The sequence below is a fragment of the Dama dama genome, chromosome 11 (genome assembly GCF_033118175.1).
Source record: "Dama dama isolate Ldn47 chromosome 11, ASM3311817v1, whole genome shotgun sequence".
Lineage (NCBI taxonomy): Eukaryota > Metazoa > Chordata > Mammalia > Artiodactyla > Cervidae > Dama > Dama dama.
In genome coordinates this window covers 75444129-75461477 of record NC_083691.1, presented here as the reverse complement: position 1 = coordinate 75461477, position 17349 = coordinate 75444129, and the positions used below count along the sequence as shown (strand labels likewise).

The window sequence follows — 17349 nt, the reverse complement described above, 5'->3', positions numbered from 1 at the left end:
GTGTTTGAGTAACCGAGCTCCTTTATCAGGGTAGAAAGACACCAGCACTAAAGCAAGATATTTCGTTGCTGTCTTTTTTTTTTTTTTGGCCACCTAGCAGGGCCCTAGCTTCTCAACCAGGGATTGAACCTGTGCCCTTGGCAGTGAAAGTGCAGAGTCCTAACCACTGGACCACCAGGGGATTTCCTCCTGTCCTTTATCTTACAATTTCAGTGCTGGCACCGTTGCGCTGTACCTCTCTATAGACTCATTGAGGGTCTGTCTGAGCACCTCAGCCACTATTAGACGGTGTGAAAATGAGCTTCAAATGTTCAAATACTAGCGTCACTGAGGCATTTGAACTCTTTTTGTTCTTCATTTTATTTTAAGTCTACTGCTTCCTTAACCTGACCTTCACCTGCACAGTGAATGCCTCCAGGGTCCTCTCACATGTGCTTTATTTCTCCATTGACTTATGGAGTCAGTTTCCCCAGAGGGAAAGACTCCCAATACCTTATGATTTTTGTTTCCTTCTCTAAAGAAGATGTGGGGTTCTCACCTGCCCTGGCCACCCACCCCACTCCCCACTTCTCTTCTGCCTGTGAGCTCACACGTCTCCAGCACAGCCGCCTTGACCCAGCATCTGGGGCAGTTTAACAGAAAGCCAGACCTCTTTACACAATTCTATCTGCCCTGCAGGGCCTGCAGCAGCCCTGGCTTTCCTGTCCTCCTCTGGGGTGAGGCCCCTGCTCCTGCCTGTCCACCCTGACTGCAGCCCTGTGCCAAGGTAGGGAACGAGGTACAGCTGGAAAAGGTCTGGCCTGGAGAGTCCTGAGGAGTCTCCTTCCTGGCTTCTTGACTCTCTCTGAGATCTTATCCTAATAGTAGCTGTGAGCCAAGGCTACTTTTGTGGACTAAGGGATAGAGAGTCACTCCCATTCCTGCAGGTAATGAAGAACAGGCCATCTATTTGGGGCAAACCCCCTAGGCAGAGAGCTGGAAGCAGTGAAGATCCCAGATTGGGAGTCCAGGATACTGGTCTGTGCTGGTTCTGCCACTGCAGATAGGAGGAAGGGAAGGTTTTCTCTCTCCCTTCCCTTCCCTTCCTTTCTTCCTTCCTTCCATTTTAAAAAAGTGGATATTAAAAAAAAAAAACAGTAAAGTTATGAAAAAGGATTTTTATTCTCATCAGTTTTGAAAATATCAGCCCTTTACTATTATTTTTTAACAGTTTCCTTGTCATAGGGCTTCCCTGGTGGCTCAGCTGGTAAAGAATCTGCCTGCAATGCGGGAGACCTGGGTTCGATCCCTGGGTTGGGAAGATCCCCTGGAGAAGGGAAAGGCTACCCGCTCCAGTTTTCTAGCCTGGAGAATTCCATGGACTGTATAGTCCATTGGGTCACAAACAGTTGGACACAACTGAGCGACTTTCACTTTTCCTTGTCATATCTTCAACTTTTATTTGTATTTTTACAATTAAAAAAACACAAATAATACACAAATAATTCTCACTATGAAAGATTCTAGCAAGATTTAAGTATATGTATGAAAATATTAAAGTCTGCTATATTCACTTACCATGTCTATCTGCACCCCTAACCACTACTAACAATTTGCTGGGGTCCTTTTAAGCCTTTTTGTGTACATTTGCCACTCCCAGTCTTGTCTCCTGCCCGGGACTCTGCATCAAGCACTCTGCCACCCCTGCTAACCTCCATGACACAGCATACCACTTCCTGCTCACAGCTGTGTGTGTCTTGCCCCTGTGCGTGGTGTGGCTGGCTGTAACCCGTGTGCTATCAAGCCACCGCTCTGGCTCACCCCCAAGGGCCAGACCACCCTCATGTAGAGAGATTTCTGGAGAACACTTAGGCCTGCCCATCTCCCTTTGTCACTGTTCTCTCACAAGGTCTTCTGCCTGCTTTGGGAGGATTCCCAGCAGCCTAACCCACCCCACTGCAACACCAGCTTTAATCTCAGCTATGGAAAGGGTGGGAACATGGAAACCAAAATGAAGGTGAGCATGCCTCAGCCCCCGCCTGTCCTGAGGACAGCACGGCTGCCACAGCACCACCTAAAGCACCGAGTAGGAGCTCAACAAATGTGTGATGAGACCCTGGGCAGAAGTAGAATAATGGTCTTCCTTTTTGAAGAGCCCCAGCAGTGCAGCTCATCCCGGTGAAGCGGTTGAAAAATGAACAATATGAAGCAGCCTAGAACGGGAATCCTCAGGGAACTGGCAGCTGGGTGCTCACCAGTCCGGATGACGGAGAGAAGGGGGTGATTCAACTGGTTTGACTGCCTTGCGTTACTATAAAGGAGCTTCTTTGGTTCTAACATTTACGTTCTCTTCCTGACCTGCGGCCTCCAGATGTTACTTCCAGCTTCTGGGAACCCCACTGTGGCTGCTTAAATTATGTCAAGTTCCCTTCTCTCAGCCAGCTTTGCCCTCATGTTTCTAGACTTTTCAAAGCACCTTCAAAGTCTCTTTTTCATGTGGTTCATATTAACTGACATGTCACTGGGTTTTTTTTTTAACCTTACATATTAAGACAACTACACAGTTCTCCCAAAGAAATAACAGAATTTTTAAAAATGAAAAATGAAGTCCCCAAAAATCTTTCTTGTGTTGCTGACCAGTCAACCTGAGCGAATTTGTTTCATTAGGATGGACAGGTCTGGTGTTACAACACCAGAGGGCGCCAGCGGCTAAATCACATAGATAAACTACCCGTGCTACAAAATTCTTTTCTTCATTCGGTTGCTTCATTCTTGTCCATTCTGTCGCCTCAAGAAGAGACAGAAGAGAACTTGTATGAGATAGGATGGCTGGACAGGTGCAGATGAGCTGAGCTGAGTGTCAGAGAGTAGCTTTGTTAAGGGCAGTGGGACAGAGAATTCAGAGTGCTGTTACCTGGAGGCTGGCATGGGTCTGAGGATTTTTGAGCATTTTTAGTAATAACTCAATTAATGTAGGTGGCACCATGGCCAGGCTGTGATGGAGCTTTCTTTTTGTTTATATTGCCTGAGAAAGCTCCCCTCCCATCAGCTCCCCTACCCCCATATTCCTGCCTTTGGCTCTGTGGGCATCTTCAGCCATGTAATTCACTTGAGCTCTTCAAGCCTGGGTTGGAGATGAAGGAGAGTCGGGTCAGTGCTGTCCCTCCTCCAGGTCAGTGGTCAGGTAATGCAGAACCCTTAGGTCTGGTCATCCTGCCTGGTTTTATTCCAGAAAGTCTGTGTGTGTGTATGTGTGTTAATAGACTTTAGCTTTTGGAGTAGTTTTAGGTTCAGAGCAAATTTGAGGAGCAAGTACAAAGATTTCCAGCATACCCCCCTACCCCCACCCACAGACAGCCTTCCTCACTATCAGTATCCACACCAGAGTGATGCATTTGTTAAACCAATGAACTTGCATTGACGCATCATTATCCCTCAGTTTACATTAGGGATCACTCTTCGTGCTAGACATCCTGTGGGTTTGGACAAATGTACAACATGTTTTATCCATCCTTATAGTATTTATACATAGTAGTTTCACTGTCCTGAAAATCCTCTGTGCTTTGGCTATTTATTCTTCCCTGCCTCCCCTGCAGCCACTGACAGTCCCTGATCCTTTTACAAGTCCACAGTCTTGCTTTTCTGTCATGGAGGAGGAGGTCATGTAGTAAGAGCTATATACAATGTGTATTTTTTTTTTTCAGGTTGGCTTCTTTCACTTAGTAATATGCAATTAAGGTTCTTTTATGTCTTTTCATGGTTTAATAGCTAATGTATTTTTAGTGCTGACATATATTCAGTTATATGCATGTACCACAATTTAGTTGTTCAGCTACTGAAGGACATCTTAGTTGCTTTGAAGTTTTCATAATTATGAATACAGTTGTTGTACACATCCATATGCTGGTTTTTGTGTAGACCTACATTTTCAACTCATTTGAGTAAATACCAGGAGTGTGATTTTAATGTCTTCTCGGAAAATTGTCCCTTGTTGTGCCCTTTGATATCTCTGATAACTTTCCTTGCTCTGAAGTCTGCTCTATCAGAAATTAATGTAGCTACTCCTACTTTCTTTTAATTAGCATTAGCATGGTGTATCTTTCTCCATACATTAATTTTAATCTATATGTATCTTACATATTTAAAGTGTGTTTATTCTAGATAATATGTACTGGGTTTTCTTTCTTGATCCACTCTGACAATCTCTGTCTTCTACTCAATGTATTTAGACCATTGACATTTAAAGTGATTTTCAATATATTTGGATTAATAACAATCTTGTTGTTATTGTTTTCCATTTGATGCCCTTGCTCTTTGTTTCTATTTTTGCCTTTCACATTTTTCCACCTTTTGTGGTTTTAATTGAACAATTTATAAGATTCCATTTTTTCTCTTTTCTTAGCATATCCATTCTTCTGTTATTTTTTAAAACTTATTTTCATGGTTGCCCTAGAGTTTGCAATATACATTTATAACTAATCCAAGTCCACTTTCAAATAATGCTCTAATACTTCACAGATAGCGCAAGTATTGCATGTGTGCTAAGTTGCTTTAGTCGTATCTGACTCTTTGCAACCCCATGGACTGTAGCCCGCCAGGCTCCTCTGTCCATGGGATTCTCCAGGTAAGAATACTGGAGTGGGTTGCCATTTCCTACTCCAGGGGATCTACCTGACCCAGGAATCGAGACAGCATCTCTTATGTCTCCTGCACTGGCAGGCAGGTTCATTACTTCTCGTGCCACCTGGGAAGCCCCAGGTGCAAGTATTAATACCTTATAATAACAAAGTATTTCTTATTCTTCTGTCCTCCTTCTCATATCATTGTTGTCATTCATTTCAGTTATACATAAGCATATATTTTCTATACATATGATATATATAAGCATAATAATTGAAAACATCGTTGCTATTGTTATCTTGAAAAATTATCTGTTAGGTCAAGTAAGAATTTAAAAAATAAAAGTTTGTATTTTACCATCACTTATTCCTTCTCTGATGCTCTTCCTTTCTTTATGTAGATCTGAGTTTCTGATGACTGAAGGAAGGAAAATGACTGATAGCTCTTTCCTTCTTTCTGAAGAGCTTCTTTTAACACTTCTTGCTAGGCAGGTCTATTGGCAATAAAGTTCCTCAACTTTTATTTGTCTGAGGAAGTCTTTATTTCTCCTTCACTTTTGAAGGATAATGTCACAGGGTACAGAATTCTGCATTTTTCCCCCCTCTCAATGCAGTAAGTCTGCTACATATGAACCTTGAGGTTGCTAACTTTCAAAGATGTGAATGTGTGTTCACATGACCAGTCGTGTAAGTGAGTCACATGCCTGGTATACATTGTCACGTGTGTGCTTCCTCTGTAAGTGTTGTGCTTTTGTGTCCTGTATAAAGTAGAGTAGTTCAGTAACTTTATTTCAAGCCCAGGATGTCTAGGAGCAAGTGTACAGGCAGTGTTGGTGTAACTGTCACTGCTAAAATCACCAGCTGTTGTACTTCACTATTATACTTTTCAAGGTACTATGGCACTACAAGAGTAAAAGATATTGTACTGTAAGATTAAAAATGTTTTATTTTTATATTTGTTTTTTATAAGCAAATATTATAAATCTATTACAGTACAGTGCTACATAGCCAGTTGTGTTAGTTGAGTACCTAGGCTAACTTTATTGGCCTTAATTGGATTTATGAACATGCTCTTGGAACAGAGCTAGTTCATATGAAGGGGATTTATTGTACTTTAAATATTTCACTCTACTCTCTTCTTGCTTATGTGGTTTCCGAGAAGTCAGATGTAATGCTTGTCTTTGCTTCCCTTTGGGTAAGGTGTTATTTCCTTCTGACTTCTTTCAAGATTATTTTTCTTTATCTTTGATTTTCTGCAGCTTGTATATGATATGCCTAGATGTAGCTTGATATTGGTTTTGTTCTTTTTCATTTATCCTGTTCTTTCCTGTCTTTTGTTGGTGTTCTCTAAGCTTCCTGGGTCTGTAGTTTAGTATCTGAATTCAATTTGAGGGCATTCTCGGTCATTTTTACTTCAAATTTTTTTTTTTCACTTTTCCCTTTTTTTTTCTCCTTCTAGTATTCCCATACACATGTTACACCTTTTGCAACTGTTCTATATTTCTTAGATATTCTATATCTTTTTTTCCAGTATTTCTCCTTTTGTTTTTCTGTTTTAAAAATTTCTATTGACATATACCCTTAGCATATTAATCATAGTTGTTTTAAATTCCTGGCCTGGTTATTCCAGCAACCCTGCCATGTCTGAGTCTGGTTCTGCTTCTTGCCTTGTTTTTTTGCCTTTTAACATGCGTCATATTTGTGTGTGTGAGAGAGGGATAGTCAGACATGAAATGTCAAGTAACAGGAACAGCAGTAATAGGCCTTTAGTAACATGGTGGTAAGGTGCTGGGGGAGGGGAAGCATTCTGTAGTCCTAAGATTAGATCTCATTCTGTGTGTGAACCTGTTTCTCTGAACTATGAGCGTTATACATGTTTCTCAGGGTTCCCCCCACCTTATATAGGACTGGATAGCTAACACAGGTTGGAGTTGGGTATTTTCCTCCCCCTAGGTTGCTTAGGAGCTGATAAAGCTACAGTGGTTTAGTCTCTGATGAAATAGCTTCTTCTCAGAACCAGCCTTGTTAAGAACAGGGAGCTCAGCTGTGTTTCAGAATTCCTTCCCTCTCTCCCTGTGATCAGCATGAGGGATTTCTTTCTCCAATATTCACTGTGAGAACATGGTCAAACAACTAGAGGTAAAACTCACAAAAGTGGGGGGACCGTGTGATGGGGTCAGCCTAGAGTCTTTGACAGATAGCCCACGCTGGGACCCGACGGTTCACCATTTAGGGCAGGCTTCCCTTCCCTGTGCTGGTTTTCCACTGGGTTGCTGCTAGGGAGTTTCTGTTCCACTGAGTTATGATCTGTATCTGTCTCTCCCACAGGGCAGCGGTTTGCCCTGTGATGTTACTTCTCTGTTAAATCTTAAGAAGAGCTGTTGATTTTCCAGTTTGTCCAGCTTTTTACTCATTAGGACAGAGCAACAACTTCCAAGCTCCTCACATGCTGGACTGGAGACCAAAACAGTTTATGTTTTCACCTTGGATGTCCTGCACCAAGGTCAGCTTAAGTGATGCAGATGAAACAAAAAACAAAATTCAAGCATGGCCTTTGTTCCTTTGAATCCAGATTTTGGATCTGAAAGGGACCTTGGAGGTCACCTTATTCAGGCTCCTCATTTTTAGAGATGAGCTTCTTTATAGGCTGTCTACTGTGAGTATTCCTCTCTTGGGAACATTCCCACATTACAGCAGAGTAATATAGTGCACTGTATACAGGGGACCCATTCGGGTTCGGCATCCAAATGAACTTTCTTCAGAGAAACCAATTAAATTCTACGGTCAGTGTTCTGCTCCCTGAAAGGAAATTTCAGTGTGATTTTTATTCATCCGTAGCCTGATTATCTCTGTGAGGTGATTGATTTTAGATCTGTGTGAGGGGATGATGGGTGATTTTTTTATTTTTCTTTTTTTGTCTTCCTGCATTTTCCAAATTCTAACAAATGAACGTGTGTTCCTTTTACAATCAGAGCACAATAAGGTAACATTTTAGGCCATGACCCTTTGGAAGCCTCTCCTCCGTGTCTCCTTACAGTCTGCAAGATGAACGTTCACCGGCGCTGTGAGACCAACGTGGCTCCCAACTGTGGCGTGGATGCCAGGGGTATCGCTAAAGTGTTGGCTGACCTGGGTGTTACTCCAGACAAGATCACCAATAGTGGCCAGAGGAGGAAAAAGGTAAGTGGTACTTGGGTGATGTTTCTGGAGCTCCATGTGAGCCAGCATCTCCGTGCTATCTTCCTGAGAGTCCCTTGGAGTATAGTTCTGAGACTGCTGGGTTGAGATGCTGGACTTGAAACAGCATGTGCTTAAAGAAAACAAAGAAGGAAAAGTCATGCAGGTAACACAAAAGTCTCCTTTGATTCCAGAGGTGAGGAAAAGCCAAGCAAGTCTCAAGTGTTGTGTTTCTTAGGGGTACATCACCTTTGAGGTAAGCATTCTGGAATTCCCTCCAGAAAAGACTCAGTTCTAGACAGGGAAGTAGCCTTATCTGCCTCCAAGACTGGCATGAGAGCAATGTTCACATTTGAACTTTGCCTCTGGTATCACTATAATGAGGATAAATGGATGAAGAGCTGGAAACACATTCTTTTCTAGGGAGCAAGCCAAGAAGATTTGTGATAGTGCTGGCACTTGGCTGCCCGAGGAATATTGTTAATGTCCCACGACATGAAACATCTGGGCCTGTCTTTGGTGACCAAAGCCCTGTCTCTATCTGTGCGGCATTCCGAATGTCAGTAGGAAAAGATCCATTTGCTAAAATGTTATTTTGGTAAGTCAGGGCCCACAGATGTAAACAGTGCTAAAGATATCTCTAGCATTTTGTTTGAAGGCTCGTCCTAGCCTTGGCTCCTAGCCTAAAAAATGTAAGAAGGCTCTGAAAGAGTAACTTAATGAAAAAACGAGAACCATGTTAACTGGGCAAGAAATCCTGGTGGGGTGGTACGGGCAAGTGGCTGTCATTGCCCAGTACTTTTTTTTTTTTTTTTTAACTAAAAAACAAGCCTGACTCTGGGTGCCTCGACAGTCTTAGCTCCTAAATGTTGTCTCTGAATTTTCCCTTGAAATACTTTCTGAACGGCTTTGTGTTTCCCTTCTTGTTCTAGAAGCTGCCCATGCCTTTTCCCTGCTGCCTCTCAGAGGAGGCTTTTCCCTTGAATGGGAAGGTTTGGTTGTTTCCATCTTCTTAAGCATTTTCTTCTTTACCTTTCCAATAAACAGAGCTATTTTGTAAGGGTTAGAGGAAAAAACACCCTCTCCTCCTGACTAACGTGAGATTTTTGTGCTACTGGTGGCTCTTCTCAGCTCTTGACAGTCCCACTGGTAGAAGCAGGACTTCAGTTATTGACCCAGGACATTGAAGCTACAAGCAGAATGTCAGAACCCCTAATGCCAAGGCCCCACCCAGAAGGCAGGTTAGACAGACACCCTGTGATGACAGTGCTGAACCCACATATGTACGGGCTCTGCAGAGAGTCCTGTTCAGCAGACACGATTTTGCTCCTTGCCAGAAGTAAACTGGTTTTAGAAAAGGCAGAGGAACCAGAGATCAAATTGCCAACATCTGCTGAATCATCGAAAAGGCAAGGGAGTTCCAGAAAAACATCTATTTCTGCTTTATTGACTATGCCAAAGCCTTTGACTGTGTGGATCACAATAAACTGTGGAAAATTCTGAAAGAGATGGGAATACCAGACCACCTGACTTGCCTCTTGAGAAACCTGTATGCAGGTCAGGAAGCAACAGTTAGAACTGGACATGGAACAACAGACTGGTTCCAAATAGGAAAAGGAGTACGTCAAGGCTGTACATTGTCACCCTACTTATTTAACTTATATGCAGAGTACATCATGAGAAATGCTGGGCTGGAGGAAGCACAAGCTGGAATCAGGATTGCCGGGAGAAATATCAGTCACCTCAGGTATGCAGATGACACCACCCTTATGGCAGAAAGCGAAGAAGAGCTAAAGAGCCTCTTGATGAAATTGAAAAAGGAGAGTGAAAAAGTTGGCTTAAAGCTCAGCATTCAGAAAACTAAGATCATGGCATCCGGTCCCATCACTTCATGGCAAATAGATGGGGAAATAGTGGAGACAGTGGCAGACTTTATTTTGGGGGGCTCCCAAATCACTGCAGATGGTGATTGCAGCCTTGAAATTAAAGCTTACTCCTTGGAAGGAAAGTTATGACCAACCTAGGCAGCATATTAAAAAGCAGAGACATTACTTTGTCAACAAAGGTCTGTCTAGTCAAGGCTATGATTTTTCCAGTAGTCGTGTATGGATGTGAGAGTTGGACTATAAAGAAAGCTGAGCACTGAAGAATTGATACTTTTGAACTGTGGTGTTGGAGAAGACTCTTGAGAGTCCCTTGGACTGCAAGGAGATCCAACCAGTCCATCCTAAAGGAGATCAGTCCTGGGTGTTCATTGGAAGGACTGATGTTGAAGCTGAAACTCCAATACTTTGGCCACCTCATGCGAAGAGCTGACTCACTGGAAAAGACCCTGATGCTGGGAGGGATTGGGGGCAGGAGGAGAAGGGGACAATAGAGGATGAGATGGTTGGATGGCATCACCGACTCGATGGACATGGGTTTGGGTAAACTCTGGGAGTTGGTGATGGACAGGGAGGCATGGCATGCTGCAGTTCATGGGGTTGCAAAGAGTCAGATACGACTGAGTGACTGAACTAAACTGAGAAGTAAACTGAGTTGGAATCTTTACTGTCATGGAACATTTCAGAGAAAACTCAGTACCTGCCCACCACCCCCCCCAACCCCCGTATTTACATGGCCTGTAATGAGAGTAACCAGGCATTGTCTGCCTGTCTTGGATTTGGGAGATCCTGGTGCTAAGAAGCCAACATGGAGAAAATAAGGAAGAAGCAGAGTCAGAGACTAAGAGACTTCAGTCCTGAGAGTTTTACTACTGTGTTGCTCCTGATGCAAAAGCTGGAAAAAGTCAAGCAAACCAAGTAGTACCTTGAGTCAGTACGAGAGGATGGGAGACAAGTGCCCTTGGCCAGAAGCTGAGGGAGCTTCTACGTGGGAGCGTCAGGCTTTCTGTAGCCTGAGTTACCTTCATGGTGCCCCTTGCAAGCAGCTGATCATCCAGAAATGATGTGTGTGCACCGCGGGTAGATCAAGAGTAAAGGGGAACAGAAGTGCTTGTGATCTCTTGAGTGCAAACTTCTGCCTTTAATGGGAACTTAGTATGAATATACCAGCATCTATGCCAAGAAATAGACTTCATGGAGGATGTCCTGCTAAAGATTTCCTGATTGCCAACAAATATTGACACATCTGAAAATGCTTATTGAGCTTCTGTTATGTGCCTCACTCTGTGCGATCCCCAGGGGCAGTACAAATACTAGATAGGCTCTTAACCTTCAGAGAACCTACAGTGTACCTGAGTAGAGATCCCAAATTAAATAAAGCTGAACAAGGTAGGGAATAAATACCAAGCAGCTGTCAAGTTGCTCTGGATGAGACAACTAGCATTGCTTGGGTAGGCAAGAGAAGTTTCATGGAAGGGGTGAGGTTGAGTTTTGCTTGGAAAGGTCAGTTGTATTTGGGTAGAATAAAAATTAAACAAGCTGACATCACTTGTTTTCTTTCCTTTAATTGACAAAGGAACCCTTGAGTCTCTGCTTTCAGATGATCAATTCAGCAAGAGCTTCTGGGCACCAGGGACTGCTATAGCCCCTGGCATCGTATCTTGATGCTTTTGACTTTAGGGAAACTCCCCATCTCCTTTCTGAACCCTTTCTCCCCTTGTTCTCTCCCTCTCTCTAGCTCATTGCTGGTGCTGAGTCCCCACAGCCTGCTTCTGGAAGCTCACCGTCTGAGGAAGATCGATCCAAGTCGGCCCCCACCTCTCCCTGTGACCAGGGTGAGACCCTCAGATTTGCTTCTTTACCTCTGAGCTCTGTCCTTGGAAAGGCCAAGGAGTCCAAGGCTTGAGAGTGTGGCACTAAATGGCTCTACCACCCTGACATCACTCCCAGGCAGAAGAGAGAGAGATGGGGAGCTGTGGTTCTTTCTTTTCTCTCGCCTATCTTCCAGCTTCCACGTGCAGGAGAGGCAGAGAGCGCAGCCCTTCTCTCCCCACACTGCCCAGCTCTGCTCCCAGCCCCCTCAGCACCGCTCAGTTGAGTTGAATCTGACTTCCTTCCTCCGTGAACTTCACCATCATACCCAAAACTTGAGATCAGGGCAGGAGTCTGGAGATGGGTGGGTGGGGATAGGAAGGTGAAGCTGGCAGAGCCTGCTAGAAGCCAGCTCTGCACCTGACTCCCCTCTAGAGCTCAGCTCAGGATGTCTCCTTCTCCATCAGAATATTCTGAAAGTTATCAAAGGTTTCTGAATTCTGCAAGCATCCAATGTTGCCAAGACTGAGGAGGGATATATACATTTTAGACCTTCCCCTCTGGTAACCAGAACCAGATCTCACTGGGAAGGGATGTTTGCATCTGCAGAACAGGAATAATCATTAACAAGTCAGAACAATAGTGCCTTGATGTTCTATAGCCCCTTTTGTCTTCCTTATCCTCATTCTTCACTCAAGCCAACTCTCTGTCTATGCTCCCTTACTGTCCCCAGGTTACAGGGTGAGAAGTGGAAGGCAGAGAGTTAAAAAGTTTTGTCCAAAGGTCAGGAACTAAGTGAGTGGTATAGGCGAGATGTCACCCCTTGTGGCCTAGGGACCCCATTCTCAGAAGCCTTGCCATGGAACCCTCTGTGGAGATCATCACTGCAACCCAGCCCTTCTTCCCCAGAAGTAAATAAAATAGCTGCAGTGGGTATGCCAGTCCTGAGGTCACAAAAGAATTGATCTGAGTCCCTCTTCATGCTTCTCTGATTAACTTTCTGCACCTTTATAGTCTGCTTCCTTTCAAGAGAGGTTTGAGCCCTTTGTAAATAATCCAGTGGTTCCTCGGGGCTTCCAAACAAGCAGATGCTGTCCCCGTCCAATGGGAGTATTTTCAGGTTTTGCTTTTTTAAGACTGAGAGCTCCTTTGAGAGCTTCAAGGGGACAGAGTCACATGATAAAGAAACCCCAGGCAAGCATGAGGCAACTGGGTTTGTAGGCCTGGTTCCTGCCCAGCCTGCTGTCCAGCCTCGGCAGGACACCATGCCCCTCAGGACCTCTCTTTGTCCCCCATCCGTGAAGGTACAGTATTTCCCAGCCATGTTGTGAGGACAAATAGATGTGAAAACCTTCTTAGCAAGACAGTGCATTATCGCAGAACTGAAATAAGGCACAACTCCTCTTCTCTCTGTTGTAAGAACACATAGAAAGATATTTTCTTCAAGTTTTAATATCCAAGTTCTGTCTTCCAAAATTCGTTTAATAACTTGCTTGCAAGTTGTGAGCAGAAGCTCTATGCTGAGAGCAAAAGTTATACTTAGTTAAGAGTAAGTGATAGAAAACTGCGGAGCTGGCATGGGCATATCTGTAGACTTGGAAGCTGTCCTCACCTCTCCTCTGCACTCTGTCCCGACACATCTCAGAGAAGTCAAGCCTGCAGATCATGGAGCTTTCATAGGCCTCAGTCCTTCTGTAAAGGAGCCAAAGTTGTCTTTATGTCAAGCAGCAGCTGATCACTCCTGCTTGATTCTGATTCCCAAAGGTTAATAGTTTGTGTTTCCCCCCTGTGATCCCAGTTATTCACAAGCATCTTTTAAAATTGGATTATGCTCGAGATGTCCACTTCTACACAAAGGAGTGTATGTCTTGGTGAATGTATAGCTAACAACAAAGTTTTCTCAAATAGAAAAGGTCAAAGGGTCACCCAGCATTATCACCCCCAGGTTAATTCAGGTCACATACTCTGCAGCAGCGCAAGGCTGTGTCATAGTTATGAAACTGCTGAGGAATTCCTGTCCCATCTGAGATAAATTTGCAACATGTCACTCTTGGGACACAATTCTTTTGTTAACAATAAGTCCACTGCTCATTTGGTTAAATAACCTTATGGAATATGGGTATTTAGAATAAACCCAGCAATAAAGCCAAATAAAGTCCCTTAGAAGGTAAAGGCTTCTTAGTCCCAGTTATTGAAATAATTACCTCACCAATAATTACTGTGACAGCGGTTTTCCATTAGTCATCGTTTTAATTTTCAAAGGAAACTTGAAGGGTCCCTATTGCCTTTGGGAGACCAGGATTCCTGCATTACACCTAAAACAATGCAACAGGCTATCAGCAGAAGGGGGCTTTCAGAGAGGTGGCCCAGTCCCAGAATAAAAGGCAGATCTGAAGGAGAGGATTGGCGGGGACCAAGTTGTTCTCCTCTTTGTGTTCCTAGGCCTTGCTGTACATTAATTAGGTGCCAGTGAAAGTGTGTAGCACAGATGAAGGGACTTACAGGAATGCCTCGCTGGGTCTGTTGCTGTGAAGAACCAGAGGGAAGGGTTGAGAGTCATGTGCAGGGGGGAACATTTTGAATATCAGATCCTAACAGGAAGGGCTTGTGAGGTGCACACTAATGCAATATCTTGTCACCCTTGGTCCTAGAAATAAAAGAGCTTGAAAACAACATCCGGAAGGCCTTGTCATTTGACAATCGAGGGGAGGAGCACAGGGCAGCCTCGTCCACCGATGGTCAGCTGGCGAGCCTGGGTGAAAATGGTGAAATCCGGCAAGGCCAGGCCAAGCGCTTGGGCCTGGATGAGTTCAACTTCATCAAGGTGTTGGGCAAAGGCAGCTTCGGCAAGGTCTGTGGCACGCAAGGGCAGAACTGCCGGTCTGATCCAAAATTAAGTGATGAACATTTCAGCCTGGTCTGGTTATGTTTTCCTTCCTGGTCGAGTGAAAATGGCCTGAGGCCAAGCAGACAGGAACCAGGGTTCTGCTGCTCCTGGGCTGCAGGACTCCAGGGTAGTCATTCCAGCTCTCTGGGTTTCAGTTTTTCTCATTTGTCAAATAGGAACAGGAACCCAGTGAAAGAGCGAGCGAGAAAGCACTCTGAGCAGTCTAAATTGCTTTACGTGTGCTTGACCTCCCATTATCAATAATAGTCCTGAGAGCTTTCTTCCTTTCAGAGATCCATCTGAAATTCTGTTTTTTTAATTCATTACAAACATTTTGGAAATTAATTCTAGCATCTCTGCCCTGAGTGAACTTGAGGCTCAAAGGAGTGTATTACTTTGTAAATTAAATGTTATTTTAAGTGACTTTTCTGACACTGGCTAAATGTCTTTTTTATCCTCCGCCTGTGGCGAGAGAATGGGCACAGTCATCTCAGGTCTTGGATCAGGGGCCACTGCCCTCGGGGCCCTTCTCCTCTCCTGCTCCCCTGAGCCCACCGCAGCTATCTGGGGCATGGGTGCAGAGTGTGCCCACTAAAGCCTTCATGGTGACCAGCCAGCATTCTGAAGGTGGGATGAGAGGGACAAAATAACCCCAGTTTATTTTAGAAGATAGGAAACTGGTTAACATTTCAGCTTAGACCCCTGATTATTCCCTGCTTATCACAAAGCCATGCCTGGGATCAATGGCAGTCACCTTTCTAGGACCTCCTAGAGCAAGGTGGCCATGCTCTGGAGCCAGGCGCCTGGCTCTGGGAGCTCCCGGGGGCCCCATGCCCTCATGCATCCTGGACTTTTGCAGGCTAAGCTACAGACCTGCTCCACTTCTCTACAGAGGAAGTGGCTTTCTGGAGCCCCCAGAGGATGAGACCTGGTTCCCAGCCATCTTACCTGCCACATTTCATCCTGAGACTGTGGGTGGCTTTGATTTAATAGCAAAAGTCATTGGTGGGATTGACTCTAATAGCAAAGGCTGAAGCAATCAAATTCTTCAGAGACTGGTTATGTAAGAAGCAGACCCCAGTCCTCTGATGAGACATAACTCTGGAATGTAAGCAGGACCTGGTTTAATTCTGAGCAAGACTCAAGGGGAAAGAAGCAGGTTCAGAGGCTCCAGGTTTCCATAGGATGTAAGCAGGATGCGAACCTCAATGACTCCGGAGCATTTGGGTTGCTTCTTCAGAAAAATTGCTGCCAAAGTTTGAGCCAGTTTTAAAGACTTTGTATTGTATGTGGGTGACAAACGTCTTCAGGGTAACATCCTGAATGCCATCATTAAGCTTCTGAGTTACTGTTCTTTAGCTCTGATGACTGAAATAGTGTATTTACAAGTTATTTAATGGGAGAAAATCTTGTCACATTTGTAGGGAAATGAGTGCAAAAATATCAAATGATAGGAAAACTTTAAGAAAATAGAGCTGTTAATTCACTCTCTGGAGAAGGAATCACATTCCTGGCTTTAAAGCTGTAAAAGAAATCATAAAGGTAAATAAGGACAGATTCAACTACAAAAAGATAGAGGAACTTGTTCAATAGAAAAAATAACAGAAAATCATATGGCAGGTTTAGAAAAACCTTTGCAGAAATTAAAGTGGTAGTAACTTTACATACCAAGCTCATAAGGATTCCTAAAGAATATAGTAGTATAAAATAGTAGATAACTGGACAGAGGATAATAATTCACACAAAAAGAAATTATAGTTAGAAAACAAAGATTTTTAGTTTCATTAATAGTTAAAACAGCATTGAGGAAACATTTCACACTCATTACATAAGCAAAGCTTTTTATGTGAAAGCACCACATTAGTGAATGTACATGAAACTAAAGCACTTCTACATTACTAGTGGCAGATTATATAGTATCTCCTTTTTGAAAGTCAGGAAATGTACACATTTAGCTCTATAATTCACTTTTAAGATTTTCTATCTTAAGGCTATGATCTAAAAGAAAGAAAAGTTATATGTATAAAGCACCTGAAGCAATTTATTTATATAATACTTAATAATTGGATTGGAGAAGGAAATGGCAACCCACTCCAGTATTCTTGCCTGGAGAATCCCATGGACAGAGGAGCCTGGCAGGCTACAGTCCATGGGGTCGCAAGAATTAGACATGACTTAGCGACTAAACCACCAATAATTGGATGAAACTAGTTTGAAGTACATGGTTAAATAAACTGTTATAGATATACTTGAATTGAGTATCAGCAACCATGATATGATGGAGACTATATAGAGAAATGCTTATGAAATGATGTTCAGTTAAAAAATCTATGCTATATTTGCTGTACTCATTGCAAGTATGACAAATTATATGAACATAGGAAAAATTATTAATATGTTCATATAATTTGTTTAACAAATGTGCATTGAACTTTTCTTTGCCTGGACACAGTGCTAGAGATTAAAAAATAAATTATAGTAGCTGTATTGGGACGGATAGTCTTTACATTTTAAATACTACAATACTATTTAAAATTAAAAAAATGACTTAGTTTTTAAAGCATTTGGTGTTGACTTGGGTTTATTTTAATTTCCTATATATATAGACTTATGGGGTAGTTTTGGTTAATTACAGGTCATGTTGGCGGAGCTCAAAGGCAAAGATGAAGTCTATGCTGTGAAGGTCCTAAAGAAGGATGTCATCCTTCAGGATGATGATGTAGACTGCACAATGACAGAGAAGCGGATTTTGGCTCTGGCTCGAAAACATCCATACCTAACCCAACTCTATTGCTGCTTCCAGACCAAGGTATGTTTAAGAGGAAGCTGGTGGACTGCTGTCTGAGGGTTGTGCAGGAGGATACTAGTATTTTGACTGTCAGATAAAATTTAAAAAATCAATCATAGATCCCCTACATTCTTTTCTCAAGGACCTTGTACAATGGAATGAATTTTACCCTTGAAAAGATCAGGGAATATTTGAACAGCATTC

At 43.2% G+C, this 17349-nt stretch overlaps 1 protein-coding gene across 2 annotated transcripts in view; it reads left to right on the top strand.

Annotated features, from left to right (window-relative positions):
• PRKCE (protein kinase C epsilon) overlaps positions 1–17349 on the top strand; it is a 532535-nt gene that overhangs the window by 348420 nt on the left and 166766 nt on the right. For both annotated transcript variants that reach the window (XM_061155486.1, XM_061155485.1), the window contains 4 exons: positions 7636–7778; positions 11397–11493; positions 14122–14321; positions 16993–17166. In XM_061155486.1, coding sequence (XP_061011469.1) covers positions 7636–7778; positions 11397–11493; positions 14122–14321; positions 16993–17166 — 614 coding nt within the window. The remainder of the gene's footprint in view (positions 1–7635; positions 7779–11396; positions 11494–14121; positions 14322–16992; positions 17167–17349) is intronic.